This window comes from Danio rerio, chromosome 19 (genome assembly GCF_052040795.2).
Source record: "Danio rerio strain M-AB ecotype USA chromosome 19, GRCz13ab, whole genome shotgun sequence".
NCBI lineage: Eukaryota > Metazoa > Chordata > Actinopteri > Cypriniformes > Danionidae > Danio > Danio rerio.
Genome location: NC_141039.2, coordinates 5,875,001 through 5,886,723, shown reverse-complemented (window position 1 = coordinate 5,886,723; position 11,723 = coordinate 5,875,001). Strand labels below are relative to the sequence as shown.

The window sequence follows — 11,723 nt, the reverse complement described above, 5'->3', positions numbered from 1 at the left end:
CATTTTGATTTTAATATTAATATGTTACTTTTACCATGGCCATACACTGTGCTGTGGCATTAATCCAAGTTCCAATAGATGGTGGATCAGGCCTTTTCCAGCTAAGAGCTATTATTCTTTTAGCTTGTAATGTAGTATAATCTATGAGTTTGCGCTGCTGAAGATTTACTTTAAGGTTCTTTGGATATAAATGGAGCAAAATCATTTTTGCATCTAGTGGAATATTCAAGGGTGAAATTATCTTTGTAACATTAATCACTTCCTCCCAAAAGTCTCTAATAATGTTGCATTCCCAAACACAATGCACAAAGGCACCCTGAGCCTCTCTGCATTTAAAGCATGTATCAGGAATATTTTTATTAAACTTATTTAGTTTGACAGAGTTATGTAAGTCTGCATCAACCAGTTATATTGAAGGAGTTTTAAGCTAACGCTCCCTAACTGTTTCTGAGAATAAAGCATCTTTATTTTTAAGTTTAAATATTGCTTGTAAAATTTCAGGGTTGATCTTTGTTTTTAGTTATTTATAAAGTTAATTATAAAGCACAATTCTGTCTAAAATTTTAAGAAGCTTTGTTGCTTATACATTTGTGAGATGAGATGTTTTTTATCATGTGCAAATGCAAATAATAAAAACTATTTTAAAGGGGACCTATTATGCAAAAATCACTTTTATAAGGGGTTTAAACACAGTTGTTGCTTAGTCTATGAATATAACCAGCTTCTAATAGTAAACATTTATTTATAGAATTCTTTTATAATCACACTTTATAAAAACAGTCTGCACAAACACTTTGATTGACATTCTTCCTTTGTACATGTCATCAGAGGGGGAAAGCCCCACCCATTAGTTCTGATCTCTCCCTCATTAGTATCGGACGTTAGTCTTGTTTTTGAATCTGCTTCTATGCTGACACATAGGCATATGTAGCTCCGCCCTCTTTTGAAAAAGAACCCAATCTCATTTGAATTTAAAGCGACAGTCACCCAAAACGACACATAAGATCAAAGCCTTCCTATGTACGTGTCATCAGAGGGGGAAAGCCCCGCCCATTAGTTATGATCTCTCTCTTATTAGCATAGGACGTTAGTCTTGTTTTCGAATCTGCTTCTATGCTGACACATAGGCATATGTAGCTCCGCCCTCTTTTGAAAAAGAGCCCAATTTCATTTGAATTTAAAGTGACAGTCACCCAAAACGACACATAAGATCAAAGCCTTCCTATGTACGTGTCATCACAGGGGGAAAGCCCCACCCATTAGTTATGATCTCTCTCTTATTAGTATCGGAAGTTAGTCTTGTTTTTGAATCAGCCACTATGCTGACACATTGGCATTTTTAGCTCCGCTGTCTTTTGAAAAGAGCCTAATCTCATTTGAATTTAAAGCGACAGTAACTAAAACAACACAATTAAGATCAAAGCCTTCCTTTGTACGTGTCATCAGAGGGGGAAAGCCCCGCCCATTAGTTATGATCTCTCTCTTATTAGCATAGGACGTTGGTCTTGTTTTCGAATCTGCTTCTATGCTGACACATAGGCATATGTAGCTCCGCCCTCTTTTGAAAAAGAGCCCAATCTCATTTTAATTTAAAGTGACAGTCACCCAAAACGACACATATGATCAAAGCCTTCCTTTGTACGTGTCATCACAGGGGGAAAGCCCCGCCCATTAGTTCTGATCTCTCCCTCATTAGTATCGGAAGTTAGTCTTGTTTTTGAATCTGCTACTATGGTGACACAAGGGCATTTGTAGCTCCGCCCTCTTTAAAAAAAAAGCACAATCTCATTTGAATTTAAAGCGACAGTCACTAAAACAACACAATTAAGATCAAAGCCACAATTAAGATCAAAACTTTGTACGTGTCATCAGAGGGGGAAAGCCCCGCCCATTAGTTCTGATCTCTCCCTTATTAGCATAGGACATTATTGTTTTTGAATCTGCCACTATGCTGACATTTTTAGCTCCGCTGTCTTTTGAAAAGAGCACAATCTCATTTAAATTTAAAGCGACAGCTACCAATATGGCCCTATTAGCCTCAAACCTTAAAAGGGTCAGTTTTAAAGGGTTATAAAACCTTATTACTGTGGTATTTTGAGCTGAAACTTTACATATACACTTTATGGACATAAACAGAGACTTGTTTATCATCTTGTAAAAAGCACATTGATGTGGTATGTCAGATAGCGGAGGAAAACAAGTATAAATATAGTATATTTACTATTATCATTGCTCAAGGTCTTAACTGCAGATAGATCTCAGTAAAACATTCACACACCTTGACCTGGGTCAAGTCATTCAGCCGGTGAAACTATTTCTCTAAACACTCGTCCTACAGAGTTTACAGCATTTATGATGCAGTTTATTTTGTTACATTTGTGATCTAGATTTTTTTCTAAACTATACATTTGTGATTATATTTAAGCTAAGATTTGTTTAACCCAGGTTTAATAATAAAAATATATATATTTTACGCCCCAGAATAAATGTATGATAGCATCTGATGTACTGCTTAGCTGCATACAGTTAGTTTGAAGCATGGCTGGAAGATTCAGTTGGTTACCAGAGCCAGGAAAGAAAAAAAAAACTCAAGCTGTTCCACAGACGCTGCTGGACTGTTTCCATCATGCGATACAGAATACAATTAAGGAAGAAGAAGCTGATGAACACATCATCATATGATTTTGGGAAACGTCTGTGTTTTAAGACTGAATCTTCAGACATACTTTTGATCTGTCAAATAAAGCTCAATATGCTCTCATGAAATCACGCCGGAGATTCTGTTCATGTAGCTCCAATGCTGCCTGCTAATACTGGAAGCACATGCAGCCCATCCATTCATTCATTCAGTCTGACATTAACAAGCACAGCACATGCTTGAGTTAAGCAGCAGCTTCCTTTCAGCACAGGACAAAAACACAAAACATGGAGGATGTAATTACATCTTCACAACAAATGTTTCCCATTAAGAAAACGATTGGATTTTAAGGGAACTGTTTACGCAAAAGGACAAGGGAAGTTCTGGGCTTTTTCACACGGTGGATAGTTTGTAAACAAATCATTCAGACTTAAAATAACGATTCAAAAGATCTGACTCAATGATTTCCTTTAAGGGGCAGTTCACCCAAAATGTAACTTGTCTGTTCGTGTACTCACAATCGGCTCATTCAGGATAGTAGTGTGCTTTTTACAGACACTACAGATTATTTTTAGCTGAAAGCATGGGCTGTTTCTCAATACCAGCTACGTAAAGTTCAGACTTGCATACTTGGAAACTACAGAGGACACAAGGACACAAATGGGGTACTTCTTTAAATGGAACAGCATTTATCTTTATAAGGTCACTTACCTCACCACGGATTCATCGGTTTCACTGTACATTAAAAACAGTGTTGGGAGTAATGCGTTACAAAAGTAATCAAGCGGCAACCTCCCGCTCTCCCTCAGGAAGCCAATACGGAAGTAACTAAAACTGAAATTCATCCGAAATTCCGCTAGTCCTGGCCGCTCCTGGCTCCAAAACAGAGCAAATTTCAATTGAGCCCACTGTTAGAATGGCCAACTTTACAGCAGAAAAAAGGTGTTTACAGCCTGGTACAAAAAAAGATTTTGGTTCATATAGCTAATATTACCCTTCATGACAACTGTGAGGGGGGTGAATTTTTTTATAACTCATCCGTTTCCTTTATATTAAGTTTGCATAATTAAGGGAGTGGCCACTTGATTGACAGCTAGGTCTCGTTGGTCGCCGTCACGTCACTTCAGCTGAATCCTGCAGATTAGCCACTGAACTCGGCATATTTATCGTATTTCTGTGTTGTTTTATGTGGCTTTACACTTTCAACTGCCTTTTGGACTTGTTTCCCACAATTATTGGATGGCATGGTATGCTGAGTGCACTTAATTGTGCTCACAAACCATTCACGTGGCCTCTGTTTCCCATGCGAGTAAAGTTATATACTTATATACCATCTCTATACATGTATTTGTTTTATTTAAGATTATTTATCGTTTAAATTTATATTTAGAGCTGTAATGCACTTCAGAATCTGACAGATTGATTAGCTGTAGGCTCTAGAACAGTCATCTGAAGCGTTGTCATACAGTGTTATGCTGGAGTTCATCAATAGTCTTACATTAACTAACTCAGACTGTATCTGAAGTGTTTGGAAGTAATTCGCGTTTTCCTCCTGTTGAAAAACGTCATAAGAACAATGTTTAATGGCTCAAAACACTTTATTGATATAGTGTACAACCAAGCACAAGTGGTCGGAATACAAACGAGTCACAGGTGATGAAGTATTAAGCGTTCTCCCAAAGTAAAGTGTGTCTGAACCAGGTCCAAGCTAAATGCTAGCAGGTGTCTGTAGCTCCGCTCACTCTCCGCCTCTTTGCCCTTGTTTGGTATCCCGCCATGGGTGTGATGACGCGCGAACAAAATGGCGACGGTTGGCCGCGCCTACTTGTGGCTTCTTTTGCGCTCTTTAGAAACCTATGGGTGACGTCACGGATACCACGTCCATATATTTTACAGTCTATGAAAGTAATGTATTACAGCAGGGGTTTTCAAAGTGTGAGGCGTGCCTCCCCTGGAGGGCGCCAGAGCATGTCAGGGGAGGCGCGGGAAAAAATATTATATAATAAAATATTATTATTAAGTTGAATTATGATATGTTAGTGCGTCGACATATGAAGCAGTAGCACATCAGGGCGTCCCGAGATCGAATCCCAGCTCGAGGACATTTCCTTACCATACCCCCCTCTCTCTCTCTCTCTCCAACTTCACTTAATGTCTAAATACTGTCCTATGTAATAGAGGCAAACATTTTAAAAATCTTTAAAAAAAAAAAAAAAAAAAAAAACATTTAAAAAATCTATAAAAATAACACACCATTTTAGAACAGCAAAAAAACACTTGCACTGCACTTCACGCCAAATTACAGTGTTTGATAGCCTGAGACTGAAGTGACCAGGGGTCTCATTTATAAACATGGCATACACACAAAACAGAGGCGGAAATGTGCGTACACCATGTCCCAATTAAAATTTGTCATCTACAAAAAACAAACTTAAACATATACATATACATAAACATATACTGTAAAGAACAATCCGCAATTTTACGGTTTATTTAACAGCTGGGGTGACGAAAAAAAAAACGTTAAAAAAAATGGCTGTTAAATTACAGAAGTTTACTGTAAAATAGCAGGTTGAATTACAGAAATTTACCAGAAAGTTCAATTTAAAGAAATTTCTGTAATTTAACAGCCGATATTTCACGTTTTTTTACTGTAAAATTGCAGATTTTTTTTTAACAGTGTATTTAACTTAATTATTGACTTAATTGAACCATTTTAAGTCATAATATGAGCTATAATCATTAATAGATGAATGAAGATTTATTCTGACGCACGTTCACTTTTACGCAAATTTAATAAATCAGAACCCAGGACATTTTTTAAAACTTCTCAATTTGTGATCCACAAAAGACAAGTCAATGCTTTCCACGCAACACAAGGCTTACTTAATGATGCCTGGATCTTAATGATCACTCTAAACATATTCATAACTGTTTATATGGGGAGTTTTTGGAGCATTGGCCTTTCTCTTGCGCTCACCTTTTTAACTGGTGTCTCCTGAGGATGATTCTGGTCTGTCTCTGCAGCAGCAGCAGCAGCGCAGTACAGAACAGCTCTCCGACCCACTTTGTTAAGACTAAAATTACAACACCAACAGGACGGGGAACTGGTCCAGAACAACACACACACACTGCATCTGCACTCTCAGAGATCCAGAAAAGAGACAAACGCACCACTTTATCTCAAAAATATATGTGCAAAGCAACCGAAGGCCAAAATCAATAGCGGACTTCGAAACAGGCACATGAACGCAGTGTATGGTCAGGCTATAAAACCACGTCCTGTATCCAGAACATCAACTCAGCCCTTTCCAGGTCACACACCGTTTACCATTTCCAGGACAGATTTATAGCCTTAAAACTTTGGATTTTATGAGCGTGCTCAGTGAGTGTGCAGGGCAAACATATCTCCAGGTCACATCTGACCCCACAATTAAAAGAAAAATGGAGAAATAGTATTCATCATGAAGAAAACAGAGCCTGCTTTTCAGACCATTAAAATTAAGGGTTATATTTGGACATTATTTTAATGAGAAATATGAATATTTTTGCTTATAAGCTCATCATCTGAATCTGGTTTTTGTTTTTACATTATTATTATTATTAGTATTACTTAGAGATTTACGTGTCAATGGTCAAGTATTTTAATTTTAAAAAAATTAAATGTTTTTGATGCTTAAAATAAAGTTGAAATAAAATATATAAAAAGAAAAATGTAAACATCTGAATTAAATGTAAGATGTAATAAAAGTACTAAGACTAAAACAAATTTAAGACATAAGCTAATAAAATGACAGAATATAAAAAAGTACCTAAATTTAGTAAAATGTCCAAAACTTTAATTGATTGATAATTAAATACAATAAGAAAAGCTTTTCTAATATTTAATATTTTTATCTCTTAATTATTTCTCATTTTAAAAAGTAAAAAATATAAACATTCAAATTTTTATTTAATTAAAAATACATATAAACATTTTATGCCATTTTATAGAGTAAATGATTAGATTATCATTCATATAACAATTGTGTTCATTTTTATTTCTTTTTAGGAATACTTTATACTTAAAATGTTGCATTTATTATTTAAAATTTGCCATTATTTTAAATTTAAAAATATTTAAATTTACAATAGAAAGACTAGACCATAATATCATTAAAATAATAAATAAACAATAAAAAGACATGCAACTAAATAATATGACAATGCAAAAAAAAAAAAAAAAAAAAAAAAAAAACTCATCACCTTATGTTGTCAACCTTCTGACTTTTCCCTTAATCACATCCCTCAAAAAATTGTGTAACAATTCTCCATCACACAACCTGACACTTCAAAGTCCTCAAAAACTAAGTCCCATTTTCATCACGATAATATCTAGTTCAGGGCCCAGAAGACTCCTGAATGCATTTGTATGACAATGACTATGCAATGCAACAACAACAAAAACCTCATCACCTTATGCTCTTACATCTGAATTTTTGCCTAAAACCAACCAAAAGCACATTCCTCAGATATTGTAAAAGTACTAAAAATAAAACAAATTAAAGATGCAAGTTAATACAATGACAGAATGTAAAAAACTAAATACATAACTACCTAAATTTATTCAAATTTCCAAAACACAAATAAAATAAATACAAAAATAAAATAAAAATATTTTTTTCTAATTAATACTTTTATTTCTTAATTATTTCGTATGTTAAAGAAAGTATTAAAATATACATTTACATATTTTTTTTTAATTAAAAATATATATAAACATTTTATAGAGTAAATTAAGTGATATTACTTTAATAGATTATCATTCATATAACAGTTGTGTTTATTTTCATCTCTTTTTAGGAATACTTCATACATTATATTTAAAACGTTGTATTTATATTTCAAATTTGACAATCTTTTACATTTTATGTTGAAGATTTAAACTTAAAAACACTGAACAATAATCTCATTAAAATAACAAATAAACAATAAAAAGGCATGCAATCAAATAATATGTCAGTAACAATCCTCCATTACACTTTAAAGTCCCCTAAAACTACTTTCATCACTATAAACTAGTTCAGGGCCCATGCAGGGTTCCACACAATTAGTTCATGCTGTCCCAACACAAATTAATTAAGTTAACACTTTTAACAAAATTTTATGTGGCTTGGAAAAAAAAAAATTAAATTGTCCCAATGAAATCTTAAGAATTGAGTTGTTTTAGTTTGAACCAGCAAAAAAAATTAAATTTTTGAGTGCAAAAGAATGAATGCATTTAAATGAAAGATTTCAATTTAAATGTCTGAATTAATTTAATATGTAATAAAAGCATTCAAAATAAAACTAATTAAAGAAATAAGCTTATAAAATGACAGAAAAAACTACTCAAATTTTGTAAAAATTTCCAAAACAAAGTCCAAAAAACATATAACACAATAATTTTTTTAATAAATCATATTTTTATTTCATGACTATAGACAAAAAAATACCTAAATTTAGTGATGTTTCCTAAACATAAATAAAAGAAAATATAAAAAATACAATAGGAATAGTTTTTCTAATAATTAATATTGTTATTTCTTAATTATTTCTCATTTAAAAAAAGTTTGAAAAAATATTTAAATTAACTTTTTAAATCTCATTTAAATAATTAATAAACAATAAATCAACAGACGTTTTAATATTAAAGACATCCAACTAAACAATACGACAATGCAACAACAAGACTAAAACCTCTTCATCTTACGACTTCACAGAATATAACAAAAAAACTAAATTTAGTAAAATTTCCAAAACATAAATAAAAATAAAAAACTGCCCCCCCCCCCAAAATATGTTTTTAATAATTCATATTTTTTATTTCTTAAATAATAATAACTTAATTTTCCATCTTTTTAAGAATACCTTATATTTAAAAAGTATTTATATTTAAATGTAACATTATTTTACATTTTATTAACCATTTAAACTTAAAATAGAAAGACTAAGCCATAATCTCATTAAAATAATAAACAATAAAAAGACGTATAACTAAACAATATGACAATGCAACAACAACAAAAACCTCATCACCTTATGCTCCCCCATCTGACTTTCCCCCTAAAACACATCCCAAAAGCACATTCCTAACAGTTTCAGTGAATTCAGTAACAATCCTCCATCACTCTTTAAAGTCCCCTCAAACTACTTTCATCACTATAAACTAGTTCAGGACCCAGAAGACTCATGAATGCATCTGTGTTTGTGTGTCAAAGTCGTACCATCTCAACCTGCCGCGGGTCCAGCTGGGTGGGTTCCGTCGCTGGGACTGCAAATTGGATTTTCCTCCTTTCCTTGGGTTCCACGGGGCCCTCCGAGGGACTCGAAGGATCCATAATGCGCTTTCGTCCTCTATCACTCTCAAAAAAAAATCCCAGGAATCTACCTATGCCTGTCTGAACAGTACATACACGCAAACACACACACACACACACACAAGCTTTTCTCCTTGACTTTCTCAGTGATTTGTCTCTCTCAGATCCGCCGGCGGGTTTTTTTCTTCCTCCCCTGCCTGTTCTTATCTGTGTGACCTCTACTTTTTCTGCCTCACTCTGTGTTTGAGTCGTCCTTATATGAGGGAGGGAGGGAGGGGCGGGGCTTAGCGGAGGGAGAGGGGTGTGGCTTAGTGACAGGATGGTACAATTGCGTGTTTTAGGGGGGTGAGATGACGTTCATTTCTAATCAGAAGGAGAAGAAAAAAAAGATAATCTCATCCAGCTGGCTGAGCCTCTTTTGGCCTCTATTTGTGAATAGGAGATTAATAGAGAGTGAGGGGGAAATATATATACACAGAGAGAGGGCAATCATTTATGTCAGGGAGCAGTTTTAATGCATTTATAACTGCTGGAAATGATCAGGAGTGACACTGATTTGGTGCTTATAGGGTATTAAGTAGTTTAACAGCTAGGATGAGGACAGCGGGACACTATTAGTTGCTTGGATGTTCACTCGAAAAATGTAAATATTGTCAATTTAAGGTCATTTAAGATTAGGTTTGGTTTCTTGATTCTGTGGAAGACGATGGTAGATTTTATTTAGTACAATGTTAGGAAAATTTCCTTTTTTAAAAAGTGGCATGCAGCACATTTCAGTACACTCCATTTTGAAAAGTAATATTTTTATCCATTTCTCATTGAATATAGGCTATGTTTTTTGGTGTTTTTAAACTTGACAGATTTATTAAACTGATATATTTTTTAAAATAACATTTCAGTCACCAAACATACAGTTGAAGTCAGAATTGTTAGCCCCCCTTTGAATTTTGTATTCTTTTTTTAAATATTTGGGATGTTTAACAGAGCAAGGAAATTTTCACAGTATGTCTGATAATATTTTTTCTTCTGAAGAAAGTCTTATTTGTTTTATTTCGGCTAAAATAAAAGCAGTTTTTAATTTTTTTAAGCACCATTTTAAGGACAAAATTATTTCGATAGTCTACAGAACAAACCATCCTTATACAATAACCCTTATACAATAATGCCTAGTTAACCTAATTAACCTAGTTAAGCCTTTAAATGTCACTTTAAGCTGTATAGAAGTGTCTAGAAAAATATCTTGTAAAATATTATTTACTGTCATCATGGCAAAGATAAAATAAATCAGTGATTAGAGATGAGTTATTAAAACTATTATGTTTAGAAATGTGTTGAAAGAAATCTTCTCTCTGTTAAACTGAAATTCGATAAAAAAATAAACGGGGCTAATAAATCAGGGAGGCTAATAATTCTGACTTCAACTGAATTTATAAATGGATTTCTGGAATTTCTAAAAACTAAAGGGGTCTAAAATGATTGTCCTTATTCTCTTAATGAGATTTGGGTGTGTTTTGGTTATAACATGCATTAAACCAATTAGAGTCGTCTTCCATTCTTTATAAGAATGAGTTGCAATTGTGCCATGGAATATTCGCTATTTACATGTCAATGTCAATTTTATTTATATAGCACTATTAAACACAACCAAAGGTTGACCAATGTGCTGAACAATAAATCACAAAGAACAGGTATAAAATTATAGCTAAAACAAACAATTCTCACACATAGTTAATATAGGTAAAAACAACCAAATCTCACTAATAGTTATTATAGCTAAAAACAAACAAATCTCACTAATAAAATGCCAAATCAAAAAGGTAAGTTTTCAACCTAGATTCAACTGCGAAAGCCCGGTCACCCCTGCATTTCAGCTTTGACTTTGGAATGTATAAAAATCTCTGGTTTGATGACCGAAGAGACCGACCAGGCTGATGTTCAGTCAACAGGTCTGACAGGTAGGAAGGAGCTAAGCCATTTAGAGATTTAAAAACCAGGAGAAGAATTTTAAAAGTGACACGATAGTGCACAGGCAACCAGTGCAGAGAGCGCAGTACTGGTGTGATGTGGTCAAATTTTTTGGTGCTGGTTAAAAGCCTTGCAGCAGCAGTTTGAACTAGCTGTAGGCGGGATAGAGTTGTCTCACTGATCCCAAAATATAGCGCATTTGGTGGACTTTGCAAGCGAAAAAACTGAACGCTTCAATAACGAAGAAACAGATCTGCTCATCTACAGAACGAGCCATTTATCACCAAAACTCCCAGAGGAAATTTATGTAAACTAGGAGTTGAACGACTTTAGATTTTGGGAATTTGACTTTTATCAAAGTTGAGTCGACTAGTCGTTGGTGACGTCATCAATTAAACTCAAGATGCAAATGTTTTCCAAAACGCCACAATTTGTGATTTATTTGCAGGAAAAATATACACATGCTGTTTGACAGCTCATAACACGTTGCAAAAACAATGCAGCATTACTAATGACCAGTAAGGAGAGATTGCTGAAAAATCACATGTAAAAGTATCATTACTTGCCTAAAAATGCAGTGCGAGTAGAGTAAAAGTATCTGTTGTAAATATTACTCAAAGTATGAGTGAAAAGTAGCCCTTTTAAAAGTACTCAAGAGTAGTGAGTATTACACAGTTAAAAGCTGATGCATTTATATTGTGAATGTGTGTAAACGAATAATTCTGTAGTCCATTTATTCATTGCCCAGCAGGCACACATCATAATAAAATGTTAATATTGGG

At 34.0% G+C, this 11,723-nt stretch overlaps 1 protein-coding gene across 4 annotated transcripts in view; it reads right to left on the bottom strand.

Annotated features, from left to right (window-relative positions):
* Window positions 1–9,208, bottom strand: part of ppp1r1b (protein phosphatase 1, regulatory (inhibitor) subunit 1B) — a 47,904-nt gene extending 38,696 nt beyond the window's left edge. For 2 of the 4 annotated variants that reach the window (XR_015515661.1, XR_015515660.1), the window contains exon 1: window positions 8,884–9,208. Coding sequence is in view for 2 of the 4 variants with exons in the window: in NM_001281923.1 (NP_001268852.1) it covers window positions 8,884–8,997 (114 nt within the window). In the remaining 2 variants the exon portion in view is untranslated. The remainder of the gene's footprint in view (window positions 1–8,883) is intronic. The other 2 variants (NM_001281923.1, NM_001281924.1) reach the window with 1 other exon arrangement.
* Window positions 9,209–11,723: the final 2,515 nt, after the last annotated feature.